This window comes from Thermobia domestica, chromosome 4 (genome assembly GCF_964235325.1).
Source record: "Thermobia domestica chromosome 4, izTheDome1.hap1.1, whole genome shotgun sequence".
Taxonomy (NCBI): domain Eukaryota; kingdom Metazoa; phylum Arthropoda; class Insecta; order Zygentoma; family Lepismatidae; genus Thermobia; species Thermobia domestica.
Window position 1 is genome coordinate 8,090,659 of NC_137457.1, and position 14,873 is coordinate 8,105,531.

The 14,873-nt window shown below is 32.2% G+C and overlaps 1 protein-coding gene across 1 annotated transcript in view; it reads left to right on the forward strand.

The window, feature by feature from the left end:
* LOC145683623 (uncharacterized) overlaps window positions 1-14,873 on the forward strand; it is a gene marked incomplete at its 3' end in the record, with an annotated part of 551,164 nt that overhangs the window by 25,417 nt on the left and 510,874 nt on the right. The window contains 2 exon segments of the mRNA XM_081754960.1: window positions 5,312-5,404; window positions 11,340-11,384. Coding sequence (XP_081611086.1) covers window positions 5,312-5,404; window positions 11,340-11,384 — 138 coding nt within the window.

Genomic DNA, 14,873 nt, shown 5'->3' on the forward strand with positions numbered 1-14,873 from the left:
TGAGGAAGCTGAGGAAAAATGTTCATATAGATAATCCTTATAGGTTAATCATTGTGTCTTAAATAACATAAGTTTCAAGTAAATTTTCCTAAATATTTTGCGATACACCGACATTATTTGCCTTTCAAATGTACTCGTTTTTCAAACGCATCAAGATAATACGATGCGTTAATAGGCAATAGGAAAATATACTAAACTTGAGTATGCTTTTTTAAAAATTATGAGCCATAAGGAGAGTAACTTCTATAAAGAATAAGTTGAAGATAGAATCGAAACAATAATATTTTTGTTAAAGCATCCGTGACGCGTTCGTGAAGATTCCGAAGAGTAAATAAATAAACAAAAAACTCAAACAATTCTCGATAGGGCTCCTTGGTCAGAGATCATCCAAAGTAACTGGTGCACGATTAGCTTAGCTCAAACCTATTCAAAGTTCTTACTTCGTCAATACGAAGCCAGTAGAACTCTCTCTCAGTCAATGACATAAGAACATTATTAACCAAATCAGACAATAGGAGAAAACGAACATACATATGCATAACAAAAAATAAATAAATAATAACACAACAACCTTTTCAATTATAACAACTTTATTTTAAAAAGTAATAAACAACAATCAGCATATATTTTTTAAAAAATCATTCAAAATATTTTTAAACACTAAGTGTATAGAGAAAATTTCCCAATTCACTAGAATCTTATAATCTGAAAATCTGATATGGAAATATATTCGAATTAATATAACAACTACTCTTTCTTCTCTAGAAATTGAAAGCTGAAATGATACTCCTATGAATCTAAATCTAACTAGGGATCCAAATCCAAATCAATATATTGACACCAATATAATCTTAATTAATTAGATAATATACTATTAGCTGTCCTTTTTTCGGGGGATGCCCTATACCTGTCTTAATCTCTAGATAAATAATATTTTACGACTTTATTTCAAATTATACAATTATGAGTAGCTTATCTTAATTCAATTTCAACTGTTAAATCGTATTCTCATATATTTAGCGAGCTTGGGTCGTTCCCGCTCCAACTGCAACGTAATCCTCTCTTCCTTTGATAGCCGAAAACACCCACTAGGATACAGAATCGAGCTGAGCATTGACTTGGGTCAACGTATTACGATTTTAATTCCAAATGGCAGGCATTAATGGTCGTTATACTAATAATTGGAAACAATCTATGAGACAACCAGACAACTAGAACAATTGCCTTAAACATTGACAATATCACAAACATAAAATTGTTACAATGTTCACCATTTAGAACTATCAGATAATTATCTTACCCAACCATTATCCTGGACTCGTCTCCTGTGTGGAAATAGGACTATTACTGAATTCAGCAACCAACACTAGCAAAGTCTAAACCTCCAAAATAGCACACACTACTAGTTTCCATCGAACAGAAACGCCGATAACGAGCGATTAAATTGTGCATAGCACAAGAATACAAAATGTAGCAATCGAATTTATTTCATTAATAGGCAAAAAAAAAAAAAAAAAAAAAAAAAAAACGAAAAATTAATTAAATTACTATTACTATCATTTGACCGGTTAATTGCACCAGCATTCAAGTGCACAAACTTGTCACTTTTCACTCTTTGACTTTTTTTCTGTAGTCGCTAACGCTCTCGCCTTTGGTGCTAGCAACCTCGGGATTGATTCTCGGTGGAGGCACTCGCTCGAAAAAGTATAAAAGGTTTTTCAGGCCAGCCACCTTGAGTGACGTTTTTCCTGGGTTTCCCTTACTCCCACCAGACAAATATCGGGATGATACCTACCACAATGGTCACAGGCCGCTTGCTTCCTTCCCCCATCCATTCTTCCTTCCCTTTCCCCGGAGAGTGTGCTCGCTGAGGGACGTCATCCCTTATTTGTGACGGGCTAATTGGCGCCGAAAGCAAAGAAATCTACTTCCTAATCCTAATCTACGTTTCTTCTGTCGTTTCTTTTTTTAAAAGAAAAAAATAATATTAATTTTACATCCACTTTTGTTTACAGGACGTATCTGTCCTTTTTATTGTCTCCTTTAAAGCCACGAACAAAAATTTAAAGCGAGGCATTGGAATAGATACAACCGACCAACTTGATTTATGAAGAACGAAGGCGCAATTACGTCATAAAACCAGTGCTCGATGAACAACCTTCTGTCTTCAGAATCAACACGAAAATCGTCAAGCCTCGGTGCTCACGCGTGCAGAAAGAGAAAAAAGCAGTATTGCCAGTTGGAAATAATCAAAAACAGCCTCAATCTTTTCTTACTTTCAATAACTAATTTTCTATTTCTTTTTTCTTTTTTTTTTGTTTTTAAATTCATACATATTTATGAAGAATTACGGAATTCTATTCTGTCATACTTTTTACATTTAAAACAGAATTAGTTATTTTCATATTATTATTGTTTTTTTTTGTAATGAAAGATGATCTGACGTTCTTCCTAGAACCAGTAATTCAGGAGCAGCCTTCGTTACACATCCCAGCGTGTAACGCTTTATACTAATTTACACTGAATTTGGAAGAAATGGAGAAGTGCCTTACTCTGTGCCAGGAGTACCAGAGAAAAACACAGCATAAGAGGATATTATGAATGATTGATTAATTTATGTCCTTTTTCCATATAATATGACGTATCTGGTCATTCACATGGTAGAGTCCCACAAGTTTTCGCTAAAATCTGGTTGCCACATAACACAACTGATAGACCATAATGAGAAATGAACTTGAGAAAAATTTAAGGTTCTATGGACCAGAAGGATAGGAACTACGGGGATTCAAAATTTTTATATGTACGTTTAAAGTAAATAACTTCAAAATCATTAAAGCAATCAAAACAAAAGTTGCACAATATAATGAAAAGAAAATGCACTATCGGAAACCATAAACAGTGTTGCCATAGGGGAAGCAGTGTTGCCAATATTTTATTATAAATAGTACCATACACAAGTGTGCACAGATTTAAAATGCACTATTACCACTAAACATAACAGTGAAGTCTAGTGGTACAGTGTTGCACACTATTGGAACTGTACGTGCTGAAAATGTACAATGGAGAAGTCTGATATGTGGGAACAAAGGGTAATAAAGGAATGCATTAGAAAAAAGTGAGGATTTTGCAATATACTTCTGTAGCCCCGATGAATGAGCAGACAACTCGCGAAAACAAAATGATACACGCGAGGAAAGAAACACGTGTTTTCTAATTCTGTAAACTGCTTCTCCAGGTTATCTTATCAATGTTTGGAAGAGTACTCTCTTGATTTGCGTCTTTCGTTTTAAGTGACATATTCTTTTACTTCCGCTCCTACATACCATATGATTATATTTGTACACAATAATATTACCACATGCACATTGGGAATATTTTATTACTACCTCATTTCATTTTTACTCCAGCTGGATAGAGTTGTGGTCTAAAAGGCTAGGCAACCGAAATATTAAGCATCGTGGGTTCCAATCCTTTCTCAAACATATTTCTGTTGTACTTTTCTCCTTACATTTCATTGATATCTTTCTCTTTCATAGTGATTCGGATCCCACTTTGCACTTCTATGTAGCTTCGGAGCTGACACAGGACGTAGAAATGGCATCACTCAATTTCGTTTTTCAAATGCATCAATAGTTTGTGACACTGCTGACATTTTGCTATATTATACTATCTGTGTTATTCATTTGAACTAAATTTATAGTATGAAACCCAGATTTCTTTATAACCATCTATTGCCACATATCAGACTTCTTCATTGTACATTTTCAGCACACGTAGCTCCAATAGCGTGCAACACTGTACCACTACACTTCACGGTTATGTTTAGTGATAATAGTGCGTTTTAAATATGTGTAAACTTGTATATAGTACTATTTCATACAAAATATTTTTATATTGAGTTTGCAATGCTGCTTCACCTATGGCAACCCTGTTAATGGTTTTCGATAGGACATTTTGTTTTCATTATATTGTACAACTTTTGTTTTCATTGCTTTTAACGGTTTTCAAGATATTTACTTTAAACATACATAATTCCATGATATAATTCTTTGGATATTCAAATTTTGAACCCCTGTAGCTCCTTTCCTTCTCGCTCATAGCATCTTAAATTTTGCTTATTTTCATTTCTCATGATGCTCTATCAGATGTGTTATGGGGCAATCAGATTTTAGCGACAGGTTGTGGGACCCTCCAGTGTCAGTTCATTCCAAAATGTACCATACAACGTTATTCGGTGAAATGATTAAATCCGATGTATATAGAAATTATATCTGAATAATGACCGTGGGTTGGTAATTGCTCACATTCCTGACGCACTGAAATAGTTTTGTTCTATATCAATATTATTATAAATAAGGATTATTTTATGGTTACGATACACCTTGAGCAAGATAAATGTCGAGTATTGATATCAGGAGGATATTCATTGCAAATAAATTCAACTAGTCGAGCCTATGAATTACTCATATAAAGTTTCATGCACCAAAAAGCAATTTTCCAAGATATCTTTGTATTTTCAGTGCTTTATTTAACTTATGGTTACTACTTTTCTACCTACCCAGCCTTTTAAACAATATTTTGAAGTAATTTCTATTGAATTGACATTTGTTTTATATATGACTCAGATTTGTTAATGTGGGAGAGGTGAGAATCTAAGATACCCACAACCGTAGATGTGGTATAACCAGGATTTCCATCCTGAAATATACTTAGCAACTCAAATATTCTTTAACCGAGTAATTTCTTCAATTTCTTCTGGGTATATTAATAGTCATAAAACTAACTTTATCATCAGGATTCCATTAAACAACACCCATTTAGTGTTATAGTGGAATATTGTAAAATTTGATTGCTTTATTTTTAGAAATCTTAATAATATATTTCTCAATATATTTCTCAATATCAAATAATATATTTCTCGTAGTTTAGTTAATAAGTATTATTCAATAGAATAATGCATGCCGATTTGTTTTACTGTTTCAGTAAAAATACAATGTTACTCTCAAACGCTCTAGAAGCTAACCAAGATGTACTTTAAGATTAAAGATTAATTTTTGCTGTACTATATCATGGCAACCGATAATTTTCTACATTAACCATCTCTGATATCTCAATAAGTATCGAAATTATCAAAATTAACCAGAATCAATAATTTCACATCATTAAAAGTACTTAATAATATGTCAACTTTTTCCTCACGTTGATGATATATATATATATATATATATATATATATATATATATATATATATATATATATATATATATAATTATTATTATTATTATTATTATTATTTCTTTGGTTTTTCAGCTTATGTACCACAACCACATACCTATGGTATAATGAATGACAAGGTTGGGAAGGATATAACTCAGGGACAATTTTCGAACCTGTATAAGTTACGTATGTATAACAAATTTCGAACTATAGAGCATTTATAACTTTACTAGATTTAATTAAGATAAATAAATTGAATCGTTAATGTTAGAAAGACCACGAACTCAAATTTTTAAGTTAATATTTTTGTAAAATCATATCCTATTGGAATGGCTGGATTTATATTAGATGTGGCCCCGTGTAGCGTAGTCGCTAACGCTTTCGTCTTAGGTGCAATCGGTCCCGAGTTCGATTCCCGGTGGGGGCACTCGGTCGGAAAAGTGTAAAACACCCTGAATGAGGTTTTCCTCATTCACATCAAGCAAATGTTGTGGCGGTACCTAAATTACAGGCCCCTGGCTGCTTCCTTCCATTCCCAATCCTTTCTTCCTTTCCTTTCCCCGGATAGTGTGCTCGCCGAGGGACGTCATCCATCAAAACGTTAAATGGCCTTAGATGCCGAAAGCCCATAAATCTAAATCCTAATCCCTAATCTTAAGGAAACTCACATTCCGAGCTCGAGTACATTCATAGCTATGAAGGTTGGAGAAACATGTTTATGTTAGAAGAGAGGCATATCCATGACATAAGTCCTTTCTTCACTAAACATACTGTAGTCATATTCGCACAGTGTGAACAGCATGTGATGTTTCGGTTTGCGTCCCTTAACCTTCATGCCTGTGTAATTTTGGTATGTACTTGTTATATTCTATTCTATGCTGGCTTCTTCTGATTATTTTTGAGTTTATTTTTGTACTAAGGCCGCACAATTCTACAGTAGAAATAGAAAACACTCATTGGCTCATTAAGAGAAAGGCAAGATGTGTGATCTGAATAATAGCAGCAAATAGAATCATGTACAAATTCTTAAACGTGTGAATAAAAATGTGAAAACTACAAAAAAAAGTTCTATGGAAATATATAGGGAATGCCTGTTAAGAAACCTACTCCTATAACTTCTTCTTACTCTCCTTATTTTTCCTTTCTCACTATTTACATATTACTGAGTTGAAAATGAGATAAAATAATACGACATAGTCTTTTATCAACCCCTATCAGTTTTGTCTTCCTTTCTCTTTCTTTATGTTATTGAGAAAGTAAGTTTGCATATAAAAAGCTGGAATGCTAGTTTAATTAATCTTCTCTATGGTAAACAGTAATCAAAACACAAATAATTTCCGGGAATGATTTTTAAAATTTAGAAAACAGGCTTCTCTTTTTATAGTTTAGACTTAATTGAATGAATTATGAAAGAAGAAAGCTTAATTGGTTCATAAATAGTTAAAGGCTAGTTTTTCTAAATGTTTCCACACAAAACGCCTATCTAAACTCTAGTGTTGAACTCTAATTATTGTTTGAGCCTGTGGAATAATTCGCCTCATGTGCTTTTACAAGCCAGCAACTTACTCCTTAATTCTTTTCTATCAGCTATACTAATTTCTGATAGTATGCTTCACCTAAATGCCCTAAATGTGAAACCTCTTCTTATATGAACTGTTCACTAGGAATGAGCTAGCTAATTAATCATGGTAGTGTAGGTTCAGAAAAGGTTCTTTGTGGACCCGCAAATTGAATCCGAGGTTCAATTAAGTCGTAGGAAATCTCTATCAGCATCGTGTATATTTCAAGACTCCGCTTCAGTTAAAACATTAAGGTCCTTAAAAGAATTTTGAAAGAATTAATAATCGGAAATCCTTTGACTACCGTGTGAACCCATTTTAGTTCACTTAAACTAAACTCTCTAATATTTTCAATCGGGAAAACGAGAATAAGTTATCCCACTATAAATTTTTATCCTTTTTTTTTTGTTTTGCAAAAAACTATTTCCCTTATTCTGATAAACTCCTAAACGAAAAGAAAACTACCGAGCTCTATCTTCTTAAGGATTTCCTTTCGGAATAATTCTGAACTTGAAAATTCGCGTCTTTTGTAGCTGTTTAGCAATTCTTGATCACAAAGCCTCTTGCGGGTAGTGGGGACTAAGAGTTTGCCTCACGAAAGAAAGATAAAAAGATCTCCTCTATTATATTTAAACTGCAGCTCTCTACGTTCCTCTGAGAAGTGCTTCCAACTAAAATAACTTCACTAAGTTAAATACAAGAATTTACAAGAACAAATAGTATGAATATAGATAAGTACACATATTAACATATATACCTTCACAATATATACATTACTTAACTATAAACCAGGCCTGGTATTTTTTCATTCTACTAATTATTACGAGTAATTGCTAATATATAGTATACAAAAGATAAGAAATTACAGCAAAGTGTGCCTTGCACTGATATCTATATAACATAAGAAGACTACAACTATCGTTTAATACATTCCTTAGCGCAGTTAATGTTTTCTACCATGTGACCGAATTTTTGTAGCTATATAACGTGGAAATAAAAATACAGTGCGTGAATTCAAGGAGAGTATGGGGTGAATTCAAGGAGAGTACGGGACACTGATAAAATACACCTCATTACGTAAAATTAGATACAATTTTATTAAAATACATTTACATTATATTGAATTTTGATCCCTGACGGCCTCAGTGTTTCATAGAATTATGGAACTTCAACTCAAACAGTGTCAAGTATTTGTAATCAGTCGTTATCCAGTTAGGAAAGGACATTCGAACTGTTAAAGGAAGTATGGTTAATGTGTTAGACCAAAGTACGTCTTGTCTTAAGATATCTAATATAACACATTTCACTTTTGTCGCTGAAAGAAAAAAAAAACTATTAATGACAAAAATTGAAAACGTTCAAAAGAGTTCTCAAATACATAAGTGAAAAGACGAAGTATTTCTACGAGATCATGGTGAAGTGGCCAACTACAACAGAATGTAATGAGTAGTGAAGTGTACCAATAGAGAAATTAAAATGCATATTTTCATGTTTATCACTTTTCTTATGTTATCCTTCATTGAAGCATTCAGTAAAAATGAATGACTTTGTAAAATTTTCACTATTTGTCTCTCATTTTTCCTGTGTTTAGTTTAAAGAGGACGCATATGCAGTTCATACAATCATTCATAGAAACACCTGTCTCATTGAAAGAAATCTATAACTCTTGTGTAAGTTCTTCCCAAGATGACATTAGACGACTTAAACAAGCAAGCAGCCTGTCTTCAATCTAAGAAGTTTTTTGTGTGAATACAGAAAAAAGTTTTAAATGTGAACTTTAATATTTCCAAAATAAACGATTCAAATAACCAGATTGAATAATTTATCTTAAAAAGTAAATTGAAAGATATTTCCATTGTTTTAGTTATTTACTGTATTTGTCTAATTAAACAAATATATATTCCATGTTACTAATCACATACCAATTAATTTAGTATTTGAAAGTATAATTGCGGGGTTATATACTAAAACAAACTGACTATGTTAGCAACGAAATTAGGAATGTGTAACAGTTGTGAATTCACAGTCTTGTCATGTCAAAATGGACCATGTTTGTAATTTGTTCACTTTACCAAGAGACAGGGTAAGAAGTTGAAACGAGTGCATTCTTGACCAATTACAACAATTAAGTTCTCAAAACACCTATAACTCCATCTTAATGTCATCACAAATATTAGTGAGATTTGGGATGCGAGCCCGATCCTTTGAAGTATAATAGAATGCTTGAGTACACTTCTGACCACATTATCTGTCCTATCGGTTGTAGGACCAAGTGGCATAAGTTATATGCTATTGATTCTAATATATGATTTTCAATTTAAATATTTAATTTGGAGAGTAACTTATGATACATTTCCCATTAGCTTCGTTACTGGCATGAATTTATCTTTATCCTTTAGCCCAAAGGTGTAACCAGAAGCGTACAGTTGAAATTATACTGAATACTACTTTATTCGTCATCAAATTATACTATATTTGAACTATGGACGCTAATAACAAGGAATATATTTCAAATTTCCTTTGAACAATTTCAGGAACTTTATATACCTTAAACTATTCTTCATGTTATATTTAACATCTTCACAAAATTATTTATACCAGTGATAGACAAACCGTCAATCGCAAGCTACAAATAGCTTACGGAGACATTTTTGGTAGTTCACGTTCACTCCCTGGTTTGCTAACTTTGATTCATCCACTGAGTTGAACCATCTTAATATAAGATTTTATTTAAAACAAAAGAAAAACAGAAATTGGCAGTTCTTTCTTTGGTAGCTCACAGCAGGATTAAAACGGTTAGGTACCTTATAAGATTCATAAGTTTGGCTACCATTGATTAATAAAGTGAGGTGAACTGTTAGTAAGAGAAAAATATAAATCAAAATTTCGCCTACGTAAGAATAATTTAAATAAAATTTTTATTTTTGTTGAACAAACTGAATGCACTTCAATGAAGTGTTACTTTGAACTTGAATATATTTTAGATAGTACAAGTATCTAAAGACCACACAACCGAAAGAATATCCAGTTAACCTAAGGCGAAAACTTGATGTAGAATAAATAATGATAATAAATGTGACTAGCAAAGCATTGCTCAGAGTCAATGATACATATTGAGGGTGCGGTAGCTCAGTGGTAGAGCGTTCACCTCCGATGCTTGAGGTCCCTGGTTCTATCCCGGCTCGCGCCGTGTGGACTTTGTGGTGGACAAACACCGTGCTCGTGGGTTTTCTCGGGGCTCTCCCGTTTCCTTCCACTTTCTTCATTCTACGGTTTCATTCATCTCTCATTATCACCGTCTCCTTTAGCTATCCTAACCAGCATAACTGTGGGACGTAAAACTTAAAGATTTTATTTCATCTCAATGATGCATATCGTTTTAATTTGTTAGACTATAAAATACAATTAAGATATTTTAGTAAAAGTGTGATAATTGTACTTCTAAAGTAACTTTAACATTATGATTGCATCAATAAGAAAGAACTCATCAAAGAAAAGGGTGCTTGCAAAACATGTAACATGTTCATTTTTTTCTTTTTTTTTTTCTTTTCTTTTCTATTTTTGCAACCTACGCAGATTTCATCTTGGAAAAATAATTACTCAACCCTGATAAAATTTCATGTTACTTTCCAAAAGAATACGTGCTGCTGACCTGTGTTATATATCACCTAGGCATTATCGATTATATAGCTAGGGATGTGTGTGCCTTTGGTATCCAAGTCAGGTTCATTTGCCAACGAAGAGCATTGAAAGTCATATTCATATTTTTCTTTAAGCCGTAGTGCTCGTCCAATATAGCATTGCTTCTTAAAATGAATAAAAAATACATCTCAATTAATCTCAGAAGGCGGTTCCATTGATTATAAATAACATTCTTTAAAATAATTTCGATCTAAAAGTTTGTAGTGGCAACAGCATTGCATTTTACGAACTGATCATTAAGAAAAATTGGATTACTAAAGATATAATTGTAAAATTGGAAACTTTACTGAAATGTTTCAAATGTTATTTATTACGTTTCGAAAGATCATTTTGCATCTACTTAGTATGTATTGAGAATAGATTAGTTATTTACAATTTAAATATGTATAAAGAAATTAAGTATATATTTTAAATATGATGAGAACAGTTCATTTTGAAAACAATACTATCTTACGATAGTTTAAGGCATTATATACTTCTTAGTTAATTTGTAGAGAAAACATATTTTATAAACACATAAGTATATTTTGCTTATATCAGTGAGAAGCAGGTACAATACAACAAAAAGTTATATTACATTTAATTAAGTATTTTATATAAAGACATATTTGTATTTGAGAACAGGTAGTACACTGAATACCCAATACAAATAAAGTAAGTGAAACACTTAGTTATGTTTAGATTTATAGTACATAGTTGTAAACATGGTTCTAGAATACAGAACTAACATTACTATTTTATATGAGAATACGAAAAACGTTTTTGAACTCTTTCACTTCTGTATTATAGAAAATACGTTAATCATTTTATTTGTAACATATTATTAGTTAATAAGTCATTTTTTGTTCTGACATTTTAAGCTTGTGCTGCTAAAAGAAAAGAAGAAGTTTATGGAAACTGCACATGTAAGTTTACTAAATGAATAAATTAACTGTATTTTTAGAGTTAAAGATTCAATATTTTTTTATCTTAGAAAAGCATTAATAAACTATTATTTGACTTTAATAAAAATATAGGTTGAGTGCCGTGCTGTGTTACTAATATACACAACTTATAATGTAGTTATAAAATAGAATGTTTTTATGTCAAAATACAAAAATGAGAAAAGTTACTTTGTTATTTCAATTTGAGAGTTAAAGCTACATATTTATAGAAATAGAGTAATATCAAATTTAATTAAATTCGTGTTATTAAATGATTGCTTGTAGTCCTCCTTTTTTACAAAACGTTGGACAATTCCAGAAGAAAGAAAACTCAAGAAACGTTTCTCAACAAAACAAGTATATTTTCTGCTTGAAGGTATACGAATATCCAAATAATCGGTTTGATGCAACAAAATTTCATAAAATGTGTAGCTCATTCGAATCCGAATTTTTCTATAATTCTGTGAATTATTATAACCATTATGACTCAAAAACAAAATAATGTAAGATGATGAGTGTATAAGACTTGAAGCTAGTTGAAAGTAGTAATTTAGGAAACGATAATTTAACTTTAAAATAATTTCATTTTGTTACCCAAACACGTAGCATTATGATACTACTTGTTGTTTACTTTTGATTGTAGTTCATATACATTTCATCAGAAATATGTTTATTGAAATTTATATAGAAATAAAATAAATGTGAATATAAAGGAAATCAAGAAAGTTCTGTCCCTCTTTCGCCCATCGCTTCGAATATTGATATGTCGCGTAAGACTCACCTGGAAGGTCAAAAATAGTCCCCATAGCATCGACAAACTTGTGCCAAATTCCAGAAGACCATAGATTCCATCGCGGTAGAAGTTGGTGGGTCGTGAAGCGTAGAAATCATCAAGTGCAGTTTGCACCTCTACTACTGATTTAAACTGGTGGAATCTAAGGTGATTGTCCAAGGAATGTAACAGATGATAATTCGATGGTGCAATGTCCGGGGAATATGGCAGGATCAATAGTGTTTGTCTTGGTGAACACTGGCTAAATGATACACTTATTAAGGAGGTCAATTTTGAAAACTTTAATCTTATCACTAAATTCTCTCGTGTTTCACACGAACGTGGAGGTGTATGCATCTTTGTTCACAACAGTTTAAAAGCTTCTGAAATAGATATTACAAAATTTACCTGTGAATTTGACTTTGAAGCTGTAGCCATTAAATTACCAAGTGTTAACATTTGTATTATATGCATTTATAGGTCGCCATCCGGCATATTTACTGTTTTCTTAAAGAAACTCGAAAGTCTTTTGGACTTCATACGAAAAGACTTTGAAAAAATGATCATCTGTGGTGATATTAATGTAAATTGGATAGTGGAAGCAAAAAAGAAATCCGATCTACGAGATCTGCTGAATGTGTACAATCTCCAAGCGCTAGTGGATGTACCGACACGTCATAATAAAAGTGCGCTAGATCAGTTCATCATTAGTAAAAATCAATTTGCCTATAACCTTGAAGTATTTGATCCCGGTTTCTCTGATCATGATGCGATTATTTTAAAAATCACTTTAAACAATACCACTGTTCTTAACTCTAAAGTATACACAGTTACAAAGAGAATTTTCTCCAGTCATAATATGGAATATCTAAATTTCTTGCTTTCTCACGAGTCTTGGAATGGCATATACAATACGTCTAACACTGAATATAAGTTTAAATACTTCTTTGAAACTTTCTTACATTACTTCAATATGGCGTTTCCAAAAGTTACTCGTAAAATCCGGACGTCGTCCACTAAATCGTGGTTAACTAAAGGCATTAAAATTTCTAAAAGTAACCTATTTAGATATAATAGATTACTCAAAATAAATACATCACTTCCTCACAGCTTTCGAAATTATATTTTTAAGTACAGGAAAATATACAGAAGAGTAATTAAAACAGCTAAATTACTATCAAATAGCTCCACAATACTTAATTCTACTAATAAAGCTAAAACTATGTGGAAAATCTTAAATGGTAGAACAAACAACAAAAAGAGCGACTTTGAGTATGTTAAAGTTGGGGACGAAATTATTAAAGAACCTAAGCGGATTGCAGATGTCTTCAATGATTATTTTCTAGACAGTGTACCATTACCTGACCCCATACAAGCGAGTTATGACGACTCGATGAAATTTCCAATGCATTCACATACGATCTTTTTAATTCCAGCAACAGTAGAGGAGTTATGGAAAATATTGAGTAAGATGTCTAATTCGGGATCTTCAGGTTTTGATGAAGTTCCAGTGACTGTTATTAAATTTTGTTTTCCTTTCATTGTAAATCATCTCTGTTATTTAATTAACCTATCTCTTGAGAATGGATGTTTTCCATCAGTGTTAAAAGTGGCAAAAGTAATTCCTCTCCATAAAAAGGGGAGTATGCATGATGTAAGAAATTATCGCCCAGTCTCCATTCTTTCCACGTTTTCAAAAATTTTTGAATATGTAATGAAGTCACGACTCTGCAATTTTTTGAAGTCATGTAACTTACTATCACCATCACAACATGGCTTCCAAAATAAGAAAAGTACTGAAACAGCCTTGTTTGATTACATGTCCAATATAGCTCTTGAATTAAAAAACAGTAAATATGTTGTTGGCCTATTCATCGACTTATCCAAAGCTTTTGATACAATTGATCATGCTATTCTTTTAAGCAAGTTGTATGCTTATGGTATTAGAGGAGTAGCTTACAACTGGTTTCTCTCTTATTTATCCAGTAGGCAACAAGCGGTACAAATATCAAAATTAGCTGCAGATGGGTTTCAAACAACTTGTTCGTCTTTGTCAACTGTAGTCAGAGGTGTTCCTCAAGGTTCCATTTTGGGTCCTATTCTCTTCCTGATATATATAAATGACTTGTTAGAATTTATGCATCCAGCGAAATGTATTCTATATGCTGATGACATCAGTATGATAATATCAGGAAAATCAATAGAAGAAGTTGAGAGGAAATCTGACATTTTTACGGACAAATTAGTAAAATGGATAACAGCGAATAGGTTAATTATAAATCATGATAAATCGATTCTCTTACATTTTCATTTTCCAGGAAAACCGCGTATATCACCTAGAATAAAAATATCTTCTAACTTACTCCAATATTCTTGCATAACAAAGCTTTTAGGTGTAATCATAAGTGATGATCTTTCATGGTCTGCTCATATCTCCACTTTAAACAAGAAACTAAGTAGCGTGTGTTTTGCCTTATACAAACTTCAAGGTACTGTATCGAGAGAAGCACTTCTTAGCTTTTACTACGCCAAGTTTAATTCATTAATTAACTTCGGCATAATACACTGGGGATCTGCTGAAAATAGTTTAAGCACTTTCCGATTGCAAAAGAAAGCGATTAGAATAATTTTTGGGTTACCCACAAAATCGTCATGTAAAAAGGTTTTCATAGAAGCAAAAATTTTAACACTCCCCAGCT